Source organism: Eucalyptus grandis, chromosome 4 (assembly GCF_016545825.1).
Source record: "Eucalyptus grandis isolate ANBG69807.140 chromosome 4, ASM1654582v1, whole genome shotgun sequence".
Lineage (NCBI taxonomy): Eukaryota > Viridiplantae > Streptophyta > Magnoliopsida > Myrtales > Myrtaceae > Eucalyptus > Eucalyptus grandis.
Genome location: NC_052615.1, coordinates 17,501,265 through 17,521,134, shown reverse-complemented (window position 1 = coordinate 17,521,134; position 19,870 = coordinate 17,501,265). Strand labels below are relative to the sequence as shown.

General features: G+C 39.1%; 2 protein-coding genes across 2 annotated transcripts; one reads left to right on the top strand and one right to left on the bottom strand.

Annotated features, from left to right (window-relative positions):
• Window positions 1-487: 487 nt before the first annotated feature.
• LOC104441423 lies at window positions 488-3,345 on the bottom strand. The gene is made up of 3 exons (XM_010054571.3): window positions 3,204-3,345; window positions 2,447-2,470; window positions 488-1,017 (listed from the first exon to the last, which is right to left on the bottom strand). The coding sequence occupies exon 3, from the start codon at window positions 980-982 to the stop codon at window positions 710-712; it is 273 nt and encodes a 90-aa protein (XP_010052873.2). The 5' UTR covers window positions 983-1,017; window positions 2,447-2,470; window positions 3,204-3,345; the 3' UTR covers window positions 488-709.
• A 6,563-nt stretch (window positions 3,346-9,908) lies between these two features.
• On the top strand, window positions 9,909-11,649 carry LOC104441422 (putative pectate lyase 2). Its single transcript, XM_010054570.2, has 4 exons — window positions 9,909-10,614; window positions 10,719-10,822; window positions 10,951-11,089; window positions 11,262-11,649. Exons 1-4 carry the CDS (start codon window positions 9,919-9,921, stop codon window positions 11,481-11,483), a joined length of 1,161 nt encoding a protein of 386 aa, XP_010052872.2. The 5' UTR covers window positions 9,909-9,918; the 3' UTR covers window positions 11,484-11,649.
• The last annotated feature ends 8,221 nt before the right edge of the window (window positions 11,650-19,870 follow it).

The window sequence follows — 19,870 nt, the reverse complement described above, 5'->3', positions numbered from 1 at the left end:
ACACCACCTCCATCCCCACCTCGACCTCCACCACACATGGTTACCACCACCAGCACCCCCAAAATCTGCCATCATCGATTCCAACCACACCATCACCACGAACTCAAATTCCAACTCTTTTCTCATATTTAAGAAGGTCGACCTCTACGTTTGAGGTTGGCGACCTCCAATCCAAGGTCGCATTCTTTGTCTCAGAGAGAGAGAGAAGGAGAGAGAGAGACTATGAAGAGCAGCGTTTCAATACTGAGTCAGAGAAAAGATAATGAAGTGGCGTCCCAAGTCATTTATGGATCCCAAACACTGCCGAGTTAGCTATTCATGTCAGAGAAAAATGCGACAACTTGACTGTCAGAGAACACCTTGAAAAATTAGCAACAGCAAGATCTTTTTATCAAAATGCATCCAGTAGATTGAATAATTTAAGTAGAGAGCAAGCACATTTGAGCAAAACAATCAAGCAAACATATCTGAAAAAGAGATGCGTATCAGGAAGTGGAGGTTAAGCAGTAGGGCTTTAAATTACTTCTAATCTGGGTAGAAGTTCTGAAGTGTAATAATAAGTACATGAATGAATGAAAGAATGAATCCAATACACCTTCCTAATAAAATCAGTGCAACCCCTAAACAGAAAATTCTCAAGGATCAAATCTGCAGAATGGTTCTTTCACTTGACTTACATATTTATAACGATCGGATCTGAGAAGAAAAACTATTGGAACCCTTCTTGCCATCCTCTCTGACGAGCCCTGAGTTCCCACATTTCTGTTACCCTTCTCTGTTCTTCTAATATTGCTTCAGCTCTTTCCCTCGTTTCTTCACATGTCTCCATCCCAGAACTGCACTTGTCTGCCTCCTTCTGATATTGAGATGCCATTTTCTTGGCCTCTAACAGTCTTATATCAGCACGCTGCTGGTTCTCCAAGGCTTGAGCTTCCCTCAGCCTCACTTCCTCCATTAGCAACTCCGTGAAGCTCTTTTCCATTTCTTCGCTTACCTCTGGGTCATGCTTTACACAATCTACAACAATTGCAGGGAATTAAGGAATTAAATGGCCTAAGCTGATGTCATGCTTCAATTAGTTTAGCATATAGCTCTAGTAACGTGAAGGCAGGTCCTATAACAGCATTTTTTCCACAGACTATAATCTAATTTCAAATGACTGATACATATCAGTTAGTTTTGGCAAAGTGATCACCACATATAAATCATCAATTATAGTGCCATAAAGCGCATGTGAGTGATGTTAAAGTTCACAGCTTGGAAAGTATAGTGGCCAAAAAGTAAGTTATCAATAATGGAAGGCAATGTCACTTCCTCCACTGTTCTCAACAAAGACCAGCTACACAGTGACCCTAAACTCAATGAAAACTATATAAATAATGCACAGAAAAGATGCATTTGTCTAGCCTGGACCAGTATATAACCTTGTGCAATATGCAGTATTCAAAGTATGGGGATATTCTTCATGATGTCACCTAAACTGAGCGAATTAGCATTTTTAGGCCAAGAAGAAGGAGAAGAAGAAGTGCACCACACATTGAATGTGGCAAAACAATGCATCTCAAATTTAATTTAAAAAAGATTATCCTGATGTTTACTCAATCTTTTCAATTATTTTCAGTTCAATTCTATTGCAGATGAAGTTATGAGACTTTACATGTAAGTTAGTTATCCTGTTTACACTTATCCAATTGTCTTTCTCCTAATAGCTTGCTATGGTTAGGAAGACGAGGCATGGTGAAAAGATGAGGCGGGTGGGGAACATGGTGTAGAATTTTGAAATCTCTGTGAGAGAGAAATAAGTGGAAAAATTCAAATTTTAGCCATGTTCCACACCATCTCATCCCAGTTGTCCTTAGCATGAAAAAGTAGCTCAGGGGTTATGCATGAAGCTATACAGCTATGTCATACGACAATTTTCTAAAGAATAACTTGAAAACAAATCTGGCATGTGTAAGCAGCATTCATAGATTCTCAGTTCTTAAGGCCTCCACCCTAAATCCTTGATATTCCAGCGAGATCTTCAGCATGGCATGCCCGAACCTTAATATTGTCACAATATAATAAAGACCAAGTTTCTATTCAACCAGCAGACCTATATGTCAGAGTTCAAATCTATGTTGAGGTCCATTATCTTTAAAAATGAACAGTCACAAAACAATAGTGTGCAAGAATTTGTTGAAAGCAAATACCGCATTGAACAAAGGAACCTTGTTTTTCTGGTTAAAAGTCAGACAACAAGCAAGCCAGGAGACAGCCCATACAACTTTTGAAGCGGTATTGGGTGGGTGACAAGCTCACTCTGTAAAAAGGAACTTCAACCGAGGACTATTGCTAATTCATGTGTCAGCATGAAGCATGCGCAATGGAAGTCCATCAGTTCCCTATGGTTAGTCATTCCATCAATAACAGACCAGCTAGAATTATCCGAGCAATGAGCACTAACCTGTGAAGGTGTTGTTGATCAATTCTGCAACAGAACAGATAAAAGTAGAACATGAAGGTCAGATGACATTGTCCAAGCAGCTCAAAAGAAAAAACTACCCAACCCATTGGAAAAAAATGCAATGAAACTTTAAAAACTATCAACATGAAATATGTTTTACTCGCTCTGGACAAGACAAGACAGACTCCAGAACACTGACGCCTCAAGTCACAGAACACCCCAATCAGAAAATATAACCAGCACCGTTTGGACAAAGCTATCTTTTCGGCAACTCCACGACTTCGTGTAGGGGCTAAAAGGTCTCGCCTTTATAAAGTTTTAAGCCAATATCGCCACTCGGGTATCACATTTACCATCCTTTTCTGGTTTTAATTAGACCTCCAGCAGCTATAGAATTCTAAACTCGATGCACAAAGATCACATGGAAAGCTTGCAAAGGCCTAACCAATCTCCTTTATCCTTCAGTTTCCATGATCAAAATACACAAGTCGCCGACATGATCGGCAAACGTAAACACAATCACGTTCAATCCATTGTAAATTGTCTCCCAAAAATCTTCTCGAGGCTCGAAAACGTACAAGACACGACCAAGAGGGTAATTGCGAGATCACGCAAACACCACCAAATCAGCTCCATCTATTACGTGGGAACATCAATCGTGGCGACCGAGGGGCCAGCGATCGATCGGCACGGGGTGATCAACGGAAACGAAAAGGCAAGAGAAGGGAAACCGAGGGAAATGAGGAAGCGAGGATACCGTCGCCGAGGGAGAGGAGCGGCTGGGAGGAGCAATCGCAGCGGCAGGGAGGGCAGGAGGCGGAGGGGCCACCGCCGCCGCCGCCGCCGCCGGCGGACGGAGGCGAGGGCCTCGGTGGCGCGCCAGTGCAGAGGGGGCCCCACTATGTAGCACAACATGCACACCGCCACCACCGCGACGAACGACTTCAGCGCCCTCTGCTGTCGCCGATTCATCTCTCTCTCCCTCCCCCTCGCGGGATGTACGCGCGTATGATTTCGAGCCGGAGCGACGGCGGCGGCGGCGGCGGCGAATGGTGGGCGATCGATCGTTCGCAGGAACCGCGAAGGAGGAGGAGAGAGGCGCGTGACGGGGGTAGTTTCCCTCCTAAATGCAAGGGGAGTTTTTAAGAGAAAAGAGAAAATAAAAGAGAAAATAGAAAAGAACAAATTCATTATTTTTTAATAGGATTTCGAGTGAATTTATTTGATTGATTGTGTAATGGTCGTAATTGAATAATTGCAAGTAGAGTTGATTTATTTTTTTGGGATGAAGAGAGAGTAGTGGTTAGTTTAATTTGTGAAGTATGGGTGATTTTGGAAGATAATTGGTCGATCATTGAGTTAAGAGTAGACAAATTAATGATAGATTAATCATCAAGTTAATTTTATGAATAGAGAAATGTTTCCAATTCAAATAGTTTCCAAGTTCAGGTGGTTCCTGGCTTGAGTAATTCCAAATATTGAGAAGAATTTTGGTTTGAATGGCAAGGGTTGCGAGCCTGCTCTACTTTCGGATAACATGGATATGAGGGTTTCAAAATTGGGAGGTGATGGAGTTTAATCGAAAAATGTTTTCTTTAATTTATTCCCCTTTTAAATCAAGTTTAAACTCAATAAGATATAAGATCTCTATAAAATTTCGCTTTATGCGTAATTTGGATTTTAAATCAAAGAAAAGATAAAAACTGACAGATTACAAATCATTAAAGTGAAAGCTTGTCTTGATATTCTTTCTCTTTACCCATTTACTAACATTTAATCTCAAAACAAACAGAATATAGAAGTTGGGATATGATAGAGTATAATCGAAAATGCTATTTCTAATTTACCCTTTTTTTACAATTTAAAATTCAATAAGAGACCAAATTTATATAAAATTTCTCTTTTATTTATCTCTTGATATTCAATAAGAGATAGAAACTGTCATATTGCAAATTATTAAGCTAAAACCTTATTGGTAGAAGTTTAAATGGTTAGGATATATGGGGATCTACACTGAATCTTAATAACAACTGTGGAGTTGAAACTATGTGGTAGGGTTAGATATTGTAATGATGATTGTATTGATAGTACTAAAACTAGTCACAAAAATATGATTTAGTCTTAAAATTTGATCAATTTGTGCAATCAAGTCCCTCATTAACTCCGTCCAACTTGAATGATGGAAAATGCAAGCGTGACCATTACATTAACAAAGAGTGCAATGATGACCAAAATGAAACTGTTTAACTCCCAATTTTAATGAAAATTAGATTAAAAGTAAATAAAAAAAGAAAAGATTGAAAAACAAAAATTACTTTGGATTGACCTTATAGGTTAAGGAGTGGCATCGGCACCAAGGGGTGTGCAAGGAAATGGGAACCACCTAGACCACTCGGAGTCGAATTGAATCAAACTAGAGTCGATGGTTCCCAAGAAAATCGGTCTAGTTCCTAGTTCTTTGTTCTAGGGGTTGAATCGCCTACTAGGACTGGATTGGTAATATATATAAATTTTAAGAAAAATTTCCAAAAAAAAGAAGAAGTTTAAGAAAATGAAAACCTTGAAATTCATAATCTGAAACTTAACACTCATTGACTAAGTGCTCGTTACGTCTTACTTTCATCTTGCTTGAGTCATCTCTCTAACTTTTACTCGGAGTCTTGACTCTCAAGGTCAAAGTCCATCAACTCATGGCCTTGACTTTCAACTTTCAATGTAAGCCCATTCTTTTTACTGATCTTGCCATTAAGGGCGTGCATGGAAACACTCCAAAAGTGTTTCCGGCACACTTCTCAGGGAAAGTGTTCCCGGAACAAAAAGGAACAAACGCGTTTGGTTGCGTTTTTGTTCTTTTTTTTTTTTTGTTTCTCGAACAAAATAGAAACAGAAAAAAGAAACAAAAAAAGTTGTTTCTCCGGAAAAGAAACACTTCGGGAGAAACAAAAGAACAAAAACGTCTCTTCTCTCTCTTCTTCTTCTCTTCTTCTTTTCTTCTTTTTTTCTTCTTTTTCTTTGGCCGGTCGCCGCCTCGGCCATGGCCGGCGACCGGCCGTCGAGGCTCGGCCTCGCCCGAGATCCGGCGAGCCGGCGTCGCCGGCCCCGGCGAGCTCGGGCTCACCGGATGCGGGCGAGCTCGAGCTCGCCCGGCCATGGCGAGGCTCGGGCTCGCCGGATCCGGGCGAGCCCAAGCTCGCCCAGCCAAGGCGAGGCTCGGCGTGGCCCGCGCCGGCGAGGCCGAGCCTCGCCTTGGCTGGGCGAGCTCGGGCTCGCCCGGATCCGCGAGGCTCGGCCTCGCCATGGGCGGGCGAGCTCGAGCTCGCCAGTCCGGCGAGCCCGAGCCTCGCCGGGGGCGGCGGCTCGGCCTCGCCGGATGGGCGAGCCCGAGCTCGCCCGGCCAAGGCGAGGCCGAGCCTCGCCCAACCACGGCCAAAGCTCGGCCTCGCCGTGGGCGGCGAGCCTCGCCGTGGCTGGGCGAGGCTGCCGCCCCGTCGGCTGGTCGCGGAGGCCGGTGACCGGCCGGAAAAAAAAAAAAATAAAAAGAAAGGAAAAAATAAAAAATAATAAAAAATGTTTAAAAAATTAAAAGAAACAAAAAAATAATAAAATTTAACCAAACGTGTTTGTTCATTTTTTATTCCGACCAAATGTTACCAAACGCGTTCTTTTGTTCAAAAATTGTTCCCGAATGCAAAACACTTTTTTGTTTTGTTTCCCAGAACAAAAAAGCACAGAAATAAATCCATGCGCACCCTAAAAGATGGAAGTTTTTTGTTTTTTTTGTTTACTTTACTTTGGCTTGTTGGAAAACATTGTACTAAGTGCATGAAGTTTGGGGGACTAGTTCCATGGAATCGATGAACACTTCTTGGCTCCAATTTTTTGAAATCGGTTCTTAGTTGGTAGTTCTCGATTTTCGAGTGAGAATCTCTTATTCGGATCATGCTCACTCCTACCAACAACTTGTACTCACTAGCAAGGGGTGGCAACTGCGTTGTCGACAAAGTATGAGGCAGCAGGGCCACTCCCTTCAACCCACTCAGGAATCCTTCTCTCTCTTTTTTTATGCCTTTTTTTTAAATAAATATTTTCATTCTTTTTCCCTTTTATTTTATTTTTTTGATCCTTTTTCCTACTAATCTTTTAATCTTTTTGCTTTTTTTTTTTTTAAATTTTCAAGCTATTTTCTATGTGGAGCCTAGATGGCACCACATCAGCGCTATGTGTAATCCCAAAACAATTTAAAAAAATGAAGAAATTGTTAGCATTTTCCATTAAATGTTGAAAAATGGATAAACTATATACCCTACGGAGTACTTGCCAGTAGCTAACAAGTTCAAGTGAAGCTCCCTTGCCTTCTTCGATGCTTATTCATCGCGTTGACTGTATTTCTTAAGATAATATAACGTTGGGATAATAGATTGAAAGTTCTAAAATTTGTAACCACAATTGGGAGATGATAAGTGTACTTGAAAATGCTTTCTCTAATTTCTCCTCTCTTTTTTCAAGTTTATACTCCACAATAGGTTAAATTCATCATGTAATTTTTCTTTATTTATTTTATGAAATTTAAATCCAATAAGAGATAGAAACTAATAAATGACAAATTATCAAGCTGAAAGCTTACTATTCAAATGTGCGCCACGTGGCCAAAATGTGCCAGTGGCAAATATATAGTTGGAGTGAAGGGCCACATATCAATATCTATAGAGGACATCCTCTTAGTTTTGGCTTCAACAACATAAAATGAATTGTATCTGTAGCTCGTTTCTTTTGAAGCTTAGGTGCTTAGAAACATGTGGGAACTGAATTCTAAAGCTTAATAACAACTATGTAGTTGATGGGATGTTAAAAATTATAGAGATAAATGCATTGAAGATTACAAAAATACAATTCAGTCATAAAATTGTCAATTTATGCTAAAGATGAGTATGGTTCCAAGTTAGAACCAAGAACCTGATAATTAGACTAATGGGAATTATTCCTATTTCAAGTTTTGGTGAAATTTGATCCGATTCCCAATTATATATTTTTTGAACCTGTACTATGCAATTCGATTTTCAATTCTTGTGTAGGAACCGAAATGGATCAAGAATTGGAGAATTGAACCACCTAGGGTATTAGTGAGGGCCATGAGGTAGAGGCCAAACAAATGTGTTTTTCATTTTGTTTGCTTTTTGGTTATTGGTATTAACATTCCGTGGTCTCATCCTATTGAAGTGCACTCTAAGAGATTGGTGAGCTCCTGTGCTCTATTATGTGCCATCCGCATGCTTTCGCTGATCTTTAGTATTTATTGTGAGCGCTTATGATAGCCACCCCAAGCATATTCTAAACTATTGGATTTGTTTAACTAAAAATGAAACCAAAAAGTAAAAAGAGAAATTGGCCGATTCTCAGGTAGACTGTAGAACTAGTGACACAATAGCTTTTAGGTTCCAGGATATGCATAATAAATTCTAGGTTCTAAAGACAAGATGTGAGCATGGTTCTGGAATAGAATCTAAAACTTGAGAATCGGACTGATGGAAACCTGTGGGTTCCAAGTTTCAAGATATGTAGAGTAGATTTTAGATTCCAAAAAATGAGAAACTTGTTTCACGGTTAGGTTCTAAGTTCTTAGTTTGAGAAACCTGGAATCCGAAACCTAGAAATTGGAACCCATAACTTGAAACCCGAAATCTAAAATCTAGAATAAATTTTAATTTTAATGTTTTTTTTTGTTCGTGTCTTTGCACAACTTTGCGATATTCCATATTGTTTGATGATGAGTGTATAATCTGGAAGAACTAGTTCGGGTTTCCATTTTATAATTGAGACTTTTACTTTATTAATGTTCATATTTTATACGTGTCTTTATGGTTAGTAAATTGTAATTGCAAGTGATAGTCATTACGGGTTTTAATTTACTGCAATTGTTTAATTAATAATATAGGTGGAATCTGAGTAAGCTCTAGAACTCGTAACAACGTAAGGGTATGCAAGGCAGGTTCGGTTCCAAAAATTAAGAAACATGTTCTAAAAAGTAGGTTCTAAGTTCTATATGAAACTTATAAGGTACCTAGAATCGCTTGTTCTTACTAAAAATTGATAAACTAGTTTTGATGAGTAAGTTTTACGTTTCAAGAGGAACTTGGATCGACCCTAGAACTACTCATGCCTAATTTGTGCAATCAAGTGCCTAAACTAGTCCAATTTGTGCAATCAAGTAGTTCAATAACGCCATCTAATTTGAAAGGAGGAAAAAATCGACAAGACTTTTATTTTATTTTCTCATTTTTTTTCTCTTTCCCGCTTGATCCCTATGTTAATGTGGAGTGCAATAGTGACCAAAACAAGGTCGGTTTTCTCCTAATATTTGTAATAAAGAAAAGAAAAAAGGATTGAAAAATAATTGTTACTTGAATCAAGCATAAAAGTTAAGGGCGGCAACCTGTACTTTGCAGGCCAGAGTCGTCGACGCCTAGCCGCGATTGCCAGCCCTCACTGCGCCGCGGTTGCCAGCCCTCACCGGCAAAGCCAATTCCCCATGAACCAACCCAAGAATCCCTCCTCCTCCTCCTCCTCCTCCTTATTTATTTTTATCCTTTTCTTCTTTTTCTTTTATTTTGTGTCCTTTTTTTAAAATGTTTTTATATTTTTCAAGCCTTTTTTTTTTATTTGATGCCTAATTGGCATCACATAAGCGCCGCATGAAATATTGAAACATTAAAAAATGTCAAGTTAGTATTTTCTAGTTAGCCAAATTAGAGAGAGCTAACCAAAGGTCCTAATCACACCAATTTGATACGTTTTAAAATTTAATTGCACAAATTAAAAAATTTAGAATTGAATTGCACTTTTGTAATAAATTTTAAAATATTTAATATAATTATTCCGATAATATATTATCTCAAGAGATTAAGTCAACACAATAGAAAAATATCGACAAGTGCAAGGGAGCTTCACTTGAACTTGTTAACTACTTGCAAACACTCATTAGATCATGATTACATTAAAATAGAAGAGGCATTGTGCAAATGGATACCTAACTTAATCCGAGAAGATGAAGCCCAACGTATTATAATTCATAGCAATGCCTCTCTTTGTCCTTAGTCTTCCAAAATATCATCAAATCAAGAAGTTATTTATCCCAAAACGACCAATCAACAAACATTCTTGCACACACGTAATCACCAAATCCATCGAAACCATAGAATATCACAATTCACCAATGTCAAGAACCTTTATAATTGGAATGTATGTAGACACAATCTCTTGTTCTTTAATTTTGCAAAGTCAAGAATGCCGGAGCTCGTGCACCCACGTTCATGCGAAGACCCCCAAAATCAAAATCTTTCACCGGTCAACTTCCCCCAAGAAAGCCTAAGCCTCTCCAACGTGTGAGCCACCTATATTTCTAATCTCCTACAACGTATAAGAACTCCAATTTCTCTTGGTTTTCTTTAGGTTCATTCCCTCGCATCAAAAGCCTAATGGCCTACCTAGCTCCATTCCTAGTCCTCTCATGCCTCCTAACCCTCCCCCTCCCTTCTTTACAAGCCTACTACGACTCAAGTACTCCGTACTACTCCTACAAGAAGCCGATGAACGTCATCGATTCGTGCTGGCGGTCGAACCCTAAATGGGCGGCGAACAGGCGGGCCCTTGCTGACTGTGCCGTCGGGTTCGGTAGCAACGCGATCGGGGGGAAGTACGGGTCCATCTATGTGGTCACCAGCCCGCTTGACGACCCTGTGAATCCGAAGCCGGGGATGCTCCGGTACGGCGCAATACAAGATAAGCCGCTTTGGATCACCTTTGCCAGGGATATGAAGATCACTCTCAAGAATGAGCTGATGGTGAACAGTTACAAGACCATTGATGGGAGGGGGGCCAAGGTGGAGATAGCAAATGGGCCATGCATCACGTTGCAATATGTGAGCCATGTGATTGTACACGGGATTAGTATCCATGATTGCAAGCCCGGGAAATCGGGCATCGTGAGGGACTCTCCCACGCACGCCGGCCGCCGGCAAGGCTCCGATGGCGATGCTATCAGTGTCTTTGCGTCTTCGCACATCTGGGTCGATCATTGCTTTCTAGCTCGTTGCACGGACGGCCTCATCGACGTGATCCGTGCTTCCACGGCGGTCACCATCTCTAACAACTATTTCCAGCAGCATGATAAGGTATTGGCATTGATTCACTACAGCGAGCACGAACTTCTAAATTTTCATGCGATTAACATGATCAGCACTCGCTAAAGCTGCGATTGTATATATAATAACCGCAGGTGATGTTGCTCGGACACAACGACAAATACACGGCCGATAAAGTTATGAGGGTGACGGTGGTCTTTAACCGCTTCGGTTCGGGTCTGATTGAGAGGATGCCTAGGTAGGGGAGGCAACTTTCATATGGTTTGTAAAGACTAGATATGTAGATATAGGTGTGAATGTAGATAGACATATACATTATGAACATAATAGATTTTGATGTGATTATGAAAACATATGATGTTGCAGGGTTAGATTTGGGTATGCCCATGTAGCCAACAACCAGTACGATGAGTGGCGAATGTATGCTATTGGTGGCAGTGCCAATCCCACCATCTTCAGCGAGGGCAACTACTTCCTGGCCTCCAACAATCCTGTTTCCAAGCAGGTAGCTCCAGGATGACATCTCCTTCATCAATTTCCCATTTTGATCACGACGAGTTCATTCGAATTTCCCATTTGCTTGCTTGCAAAATTCAGTATCTCCTTGTTAACATTGATTATACAAGATGATGGGGACTATCCTAATTTCATATCAAATTCAACATGCGGCAACGCAGGTGACCAAGAGAGAGACCAAGCGCGGTGACTGGAAGAGTTGGAAATGGAGGTCGTCAAGAGATCTGTTCGAGAATGGCGCGTACTTTGTGCAATCTGGCTACGGTTCGTGCGCCCCACTGTACTCCGGAACTCAGTCATTCGCTGTGGCCGATGGTTCTAAAGTTCCGGCGTTGACCTCTAATGCCGGTCCTCTCTCGTGCACCGTAGGCAAAGCATGTTGAGAGTTTTTGACCTAATTCGTGTCTTGTTTTGAAGGATTAACATGTGTTTTGGTTTTTGGCTTTGTGTCTCTTTTGAATCCCCGAGTGCTGTCTAAAGCCTTCTTGGGAGAGATCGGTTATTTTATCAAAGCATGATTTTATGCACGGGGGTACTAATTGCGATGTACATTTCTGGCAACAGACCAAGTTGACTGTAGAGAAAGGAAATGTCAAAAAGACTTACCACGTTCATCAACTTATTGTGGGACTTCCACGTTTTGATGATGCTATTTGTAGATAAATAAGAGAGAAACACGATGGAAAGTAGTTGGGTGCTTCCAAAGTCGACTTTATAAATAAGTCGTTCATTTCAAAATGGACACTTTTTAATAATATTATATGAACTGATTGCTCGGATAAGTAGAGTGGCTATAATCCATTTCACGGTTTCTTAGACCGACCCTTTTAGAACTGGCGTATTGGGCTTTATAAGTTCTTAGCTTGTCTTGTGAGCTCGAGAAGATTATGGCTAAGCCCAATTATACCCTCGTCCTATCTAATCTTCACTTTACTGAAAATGCGCTAAGTGCACTATGAAACAAAAACAAAAAACCGTAGTTTCAACTCCACCCTCTCAGCCTAGATGGTCTCCTTAGAGACCATTTCACCCCAACCCAGCTTATCAAATGTTGGCCACTAGGGGCGCATATGACAATCAATTTGTTTCTCTATCTTTCTATTTTTCTGTCCCTAAAAATAGATTTAGAATAGAAGTTTGTTTGGTGACACAATTTCATTTTTTTTTAATTTTCGGTACAAATTTTTACTCTAGAAATAGATTTAGAACATAAATTAGAAGTTAAAATTTTTTGCTTTTCTATTTCGGAAGAAAAGTGGAAAATAAGAACTTTTTACTGTTCACTCTTGTCACTGCCCGTTGCCTGCTGGGCGCCTCCCTTGTTGCTAACTGGTCAACCACAAGCTGCCCCTCGGTCGCTCACTCGCCGTTCTCTGGTGGCTCACTAGTTCCTTCCCCCTTGCAGCTCACCAAAAGCTGGAAGCCTCGCTACCGGCTGCCAATCTATAGCTGCTTACCTGCCAGTCACTTGCTATCGGTTGTCCATCATTGCCCACCACTAAACTCTGGCTGCACCCACTACTTGTCGTTGGATGCCCGACGTCGGTCGCCAAATGCTCATTACTAATCGTTGGCTGCTCGCTGCCTTTTATCACCGCTCTGGATGAAATTTTATGTTGTTATCAAATGAATTTTTATTTGAGAAACAAGAATTTTGTATAATTATCAAATGCATGTTTTTGCTCAGAAATTTGTTCGGGAATAAAAACGAAAATTCATTTTTTAGCTATAACTTGATTTTCAAAACAAAATGGTTAACATTCACACCTTTGGGTGCACATGATAACCATTCGGTTTCTATTTCAAAATTATTTTTTTGTTCTAGATTTGTTTTTGGAATAGAAACCGTTTGGTAAAACTATTTCATTTTTCTATTAATGGAATAGATTTTTACTCTAGAAATAGGTTTGGAATAGAAATCAGATGTAATTTTTTTTTTTTACTTATCTATTTCTAAAATAAAAATGAGAAATAAAAACTCTTTTTATTGTTTGTTCTCGCTACTACCTAGCCACCCATTCGCCGTCGTTGGTTGCCGTCGTCCACCCTTTGCCGTCATCACTTCTCGACCGCCATCCATTGTCCGTTGCCGTTGTTCGCCACTTGAGAGGGAGAAATTTTGTGTCGTTATTAAATAAATTTCTATTATGGGAATAGAAATTATGTATTGTTATCAAACGTGTATTGTTGCTCATCTAAGAATATAAATAAAAAAATTTATTTCTCTTCCATAAATTAATTTCTAATCATAATGATTATCATTTGCGCCCTAGACCAACCGGAGAGATTCTCTCTCTGAAGTGCAAGCAATCATGCATTCGATATGCATATAATCCCATATATTACGTATTGTTGAGGCACAAAATTGCATTATTAGATATCGAGCACTCTAGTTAGAGAATACACCTCGAACACCACGAACCGACAATCTCAAAACACACACAAAAAAGAGCACGGTGAGCCCTTTGCCTAGTCCCCGGAGCATTCTCCAACTCTCAAATCGAGCATATCCTTAATGATAATGAGCTTTTAACGTAGGTTCTTAATAACGATAAGCCTGGCTTTTAGCGGTAGCCCGTCTCTATTTTCAGATGTCAATTCTTATTTTGATATCTGAAAACCCTAGTTTGCTTCTGGTTCTGTCAGTCTATTCCTAGAGTTCATTCAATTACAAAATAGTTTTGAATCCTATTCAATAACTCAATCCAAGGAAGAGAAACCCTAGTGGGTTCGCTCATCATCTCATTTGATTTGGGTTGCGGCCCACTCAACAATGGGCTCAAACTAAGGATAAATTTGATAAATGAATGATAGCCCAGGTGTTTCCTCTTTGTGCAACGACTGAAAACGGTTCATGATGGGAGATTAAACAAAGGCTTTTCACACCACACTAACAAGAACAATCCGGATCTTAACCTTCATGGAAAAATCCGTAGTTTCATTGGTGTTTATGTATGGACATATAATAGTTTGAACCCTTTTTAAGATCCTATGTTTCTACTTCGAGAGATTAGCCGAGTTAATTAAGACCGAAGACTAATCCACATGTAATTCCGAGTTTCATGGTAGACGACATTCACAGGCAGATCTTTAGAGCTCTCTTGACTCTATGTAACTTCCCTATAGCAGCGGGCAGAAGAGATCGTCGCGATGACATAAAATCAGTCGGGTGTTTCTAACCATTTTCTTTTTTTCTTACCCCTTCTTTAGGTGACTTTCACTCGTGTCCATCCTTATGCTAATTGCGAGTAACGCGAAAGCTTTTCACTAAACCAATTAGAGATTACGTTCCTAATAACGCAAGCACATCGAGTACGCAAAGGAAATACGAGAGAAACAAAACCCTAAAAAAGGCAAGGGAAACAAAGAGGACTAGGACGTGAACGTGACTTGGACGCCTTCTTGTCGTCGAGAATTCGTCGGAAACCGACGTGGATTTGGATGTCCTGATGTATGATATGTCGCAAGCGAAACGAGGTTGATTGGTCGCGGGCTTTATGTCGATACGACAGGAGGGGAGCGTGGCGTGACGAGGTGACGAAAGCGTCGCGTTCCGGGGAGGAATGAAGTGCACGCCTTTGTATGCTTTGCTGACACGTAAGGCCTCCGTCACAAGCTGCAAAAAGCCAATGAAATCCGAACGGGAGCTTTCGCGTCGTTTTCCTGCGCGGAAGGTCGTGAAAGGGACTTTTGATTACTTCACACAAACATAAGCATAGCTTCTCAGGACATAAATCAGCATGATTCTCTTAATTATGTCACCATAACTATCCTGAAGAAACATATATGACATAGATTTTGAGATTAGGGGTGGGAATTCGATTTGTATTTTTCATGTTATATCACCGTGTCATGTCAAATCTAGTTCTAATTTTAGATATATTTGTAAGTCATGCGACAACTCAAATATGACATTTTTATTGAGGGAAAATGTCACAAATGGTCCATATACTATTACTTAATGTACAATTTAGTCCATGAACTTTCAATCGGCTCAATTTGGTCCCTGAACTATTGATAAATGTTCGATTTAGTCATTGAACTTTCGATTGGCTCAATTTGGTCCATGAACTATTGATAAATATTTGATTTGGTCCCTGAACTTTCGATCGGCTCAATTTGGTTCTTGAACTATTGATAAATATCCGATTTAGTCATTCGTTACTAATTTTTTTTTTTTTTTGCTTCTTCTCTCTTCCCTCCACTGGCTCAACTCGCCGAATGCTGGCTGAGAGAAGAAGCAAAAAAAAAAAAACGAAAAAAGAAAAAGAAAAACAGTAACGAATGATTAAATCGAACATTTATCAATATTTTAGAGACCAAATTGAGCCGTTCGAAAGTTCAGGGACCAAAGTGAGCATTTTATCAATAGTTCATGGACCAAATTGAGCCGATCGAAAGTTCAAGGACCAAATCGGACATTTATCAATAGTTTAGGGACCAAATTGAGCCGATCGAAAAAAAAAAAAATTGAGCCGATCGAAAGTTCAAGGACCAAATTGCACATTAAGTAATAGTATAGGGACCATTTGTGACATTTTCCCTTTTATTGAAGAAGTTGCATAATAACATAATCAGTTTACACTTTTAAGTTAAAAATAACATTTTCATGCAATCATGTAATGATTGAGATAGATTGTGGATTGATTGAAAAAGTGGTGACTCTGTCATAATAAGTGGTGGTCTAATTCAGACAATCAACGATTGGACCGCCTCTTAAGACTTTTCAGAATTTGATTTTTGAGAAGTAGTCATAGGGTTGCTCTCTCTAGTGAAGTTGTGCAAGGTGGAAATTTTGTCGAGGGATAATCGATTAGGCACGATTGACACGTCCGTTTGCCAAATAATCATCTTCACCGGTTGGGTAGGGGCATCAAGCTCATTGATATAATAGTTAGCAATTCGTATATAGTAGGATATTTTACATCCTCAAAAATAGCTCCATATCATTAAATAAAACTCCACGAGATCCCTGCAGAAATAAGGGGTATAGAGATGCTTTTGCATGCCTTAAGCTTCTCCCGACACCTTTCCGAGTCACGAAAATGGGTAGAGGGGAGAGCGGTTCCAGATCCGACGGTTAAAGCCGGGTCCGTTGCCTAATCGCATGGCCCATATCAAAAGATAAAAGGGCAGCTCCTGCTATTAACGGCTGAGATCGAATTGTGGCCAAGTGCTTTTTTTCATCCACGAATAAGGGCAGCAAAAGAGGGGATGATGGTGGTAGGACTAGGAGAGAACTAAAGGCAAAAGCGCTCTCACGTTCCGCACCACGAGAAGTACCCTCCCCAGAAGATCATGCGCATTGTAATGCAAAAGAAAAAGGCTTATCCAAACACGATTCATGCGTTAGGGAATAGAAACGATGATGCATGCCACTTTTGAAGCTTCAATTACCCTTATCTTTTAACTTAAAAAGATAAAGAGTCTTGTTCATGAGTGTCTTGAGATATTTATTAACGATTACCTTTTTTTTTCTCTCAATACGTCACGACTCTATCAAAATAGGTTATATTTTTTTTAATATGATAGGTTGAGTTATTATATAGGTTAGTTATATTAAGTAAATAGGCTACAATTGAATTTATATATATCATAAGTGCTAAATAGGTCATGAATAGGTTTGTAATTTACTTAAAGTTAACTCACCTCTATGATTATTTTCATTCTCTCTTGCTCTTGCTGAATCTTGTGCTTATTCAGTTTGCTCTTTGACCTCAATTTGGTTCAAGTATTAGCTCGTGTTAAATATAAAAGTGTTTAACAATATAAGCTGAATCGGGTATGAATTGAGTATAGATTAGGTTGAGTATGTATCGCTAGACTTGCATTGTGTGAAAAATGGGTCAAAATGAATTAAGTGGATATAAGATTGGACTATTTTCTTACTTGACCCAATTTACACATTTGACAGGTCTAATTACAACCTTGCAAATACTTTTGTGAGCGATAAAGAGTTTGAGAGCCTTTGCTAAAAGTCTGAATGCTAGAGTTTGGAATCTTCCCTATTAAGGGTTTTTGAGAGGTACAAGAGTGAAGATAGACGGCCGTGTTGCTCCTTTGAATTGCGTATAGAAGAGCCATTGCCTCCAATTAATCACTTCCAAAATTAGATAAAAGGTTTCTTCTATCTAAATTTGAAAAAAGGATGGATTGAGGAGCATTGTCATGGTTACTTCCTTCGGGCAATGCTGCATTAATCACATATCGATTATAGGATGTCCAATTTAAGACGTATCTACTCAGTACACCCGTGATAACAATATCCGAGCTTGACGAGCTTATCCTAAACCTATCAACCTTAGAATTCAAACAAAAATCTTTCCATATGATATAGTAAATGCCCAACCCACATGATGGCAAGAGGATGTCCTATTTAAGACACATCTAGTCAGCACACCCGTAATAACAATATCCAAGTTTGACAAGCTTATCCTAAACTTATTGACATTAGAATTCATCGAAAAATCTTTCCATATGATATAGTAAATGCCCAACCTGCAAGTTGGCGAGAGGTTTGCTAATGACATCTGAATTTGAGACCTAATGGAAGACATTCGGGTGATTTGTCAAAAAAAAAAAAAAAAATCAGTTTAGCCCTATGATACTATTGTAATTTTTACACGATATTAGTAGGTGAGACGAATGGCGATCTACGCGTTTATGTATGTTATTGTTAGGCCAAATGAACCTCTCTTTTTTTTTTCTCTTTTTCAATCTATTGTTTATCCCACTACTTACCTAACCAAACGCCACCTTTTGCCATTTATCAAAAGAGAATTCAATATATTATACAAATTTGGTTAGTACAAAAGTTATCATAACTCTCGAAGATTTAATGAAGTGTTGATTTTTTTTTTTATATGTATCATACCATTCAATTAATGTGTTTATACTCTCATCATTTCTAACTAAAGTTTCTATTCCAACACATATTGCGAGAATGCTTTTTATTTAATTGATGGAATAGGGAGTATGACTTGCGTTTCATTGAAGTGGTCTTCTACCATGAGTTGATTTTTCCTTTGCAATTTGAAAAGTGATAAAAGCATGCTATTAATCTATCATATGAAATCATATGGGTATATGGTGGCGTGACCTTTTCAAATTATGGTTTAAATTTTTCTTTCGATCTTTTTATTTCAAATTGGAAAGTACTTGGTGATATTCTTTTTTTCTCATGATAATTTTCTAGCCAAATTATAATCCCGGCTAATCAACAAGATAAAATATTTTTGATATATAACAGAAAATCTCTCTCCCATTTGAACTTTATCTTTTAATTATAACTGCATCCTTCTCCTTTTGAGTTGTGCATATCACTCTTTTCACTTTCCGAATAGTAAGAAAGTCATATATTACCTATTTTACAGTATATTGATATTTCACCTCATCCACGTCCAGTCACTTACGACATGTCATCATGACCTTTGTAATAGATTGGTTTAGTTTTTTATGATGATACCCCGTATTTTATGCTGAAGATTGCTCCATTAACATTTCTAATTTGGTTTTCTATATCACAAATACAATGTAATAACATGATTAACTAAGAGTCATTTTGCACTTTAGCCCTATCTATATGAGGGTTTGATCAATGATAGTTAAAACACACCTTAAATAATGAAAAGTAATAGTTCTGCAGTAATTTTTTTTTTCATATATGGGTATATAGTCTCATTGTCAACTTGACATATTAAAATTATCAATACTAAAAATGATCACAAGTACCAAACTGCGAGTGGTTGATTTATTTACACTATCTTGTGATCAAGATAAAATTGTCAAAAGACATTAGATGAATTTGCTATTTGGTTGGACTAATGACTTGGTTTTCTTAAATAAAATTGGATTTTCTATGTTAATGCATTCCGTGGCGTTATTCTAGTATCATAGTTAAGGAACGCGCCTAAGCTGGGGCCCGGTGGGTTTGAGATCGTGACAGGTAGTCTATCTCTCTCTCTCCTCTCTCCCTCCCTCCCACGTTAAAAACCCATCCTTTCTTCTTAATTCTGTCACCTTTCTCCTCTCGTTCTCTGTCTCACTGATGGGTTTCGCAATTCTGGTGAGTGATGCTTCATTCATGTCGATGACCCTCTGTCTTTCTTCTCATGTTACGCATGATCGTGGGCTAGTCTCGGGTGCCCACAATGAGTTCTCTAAGTTTGGCATTTTTTTGTTAACTGCTGTTCTTAGACTCTGTTTATGCAGCTCGTGTGTTGTTGCCTTCTTTTTTGCTTTTTTTTTTTGGGTACGGTTCGACTGATGGGGATGAGGTTTTACAATGGTCATCTGGGTTTTGGCTGTAGCCTCCTTGTGCTGTTTCTGGAGGAGTAATTTGATTATCTTGCTGTTGATTTCCACTATCCAAAGGCTTCAATTTTGATAAGTTGATCCAGCAACTTGGTTTTCTTCCCATGCATGTCCTATGTTGAAGAGAAAAGTCTGCTTGGTTTTAAGTTGATCAATGAAACAGGGAGGCTGTATTCATTTTATTCTGCTTTAGTTGTAATCTTCTTGTTTTCAAATGATAATATGGCTGAGGACACCTGGGAGAAGCATGAGACTAATGTCATTCTCAGTATCAATGTAAATTTTGCGTATGATCATGTTTGAGTGAAGAGTATGCTTTACAGGCATAGTGCACGTACTTCTGTAAGAAATCATGCTCATTTGCAGTTATACTGTTGTCACGAATTGTTGTTTCCTATGTTAGTAATAACTTATTGAACAATGTGATAAAATAACCCTTGATTACATCTTAGTAGGT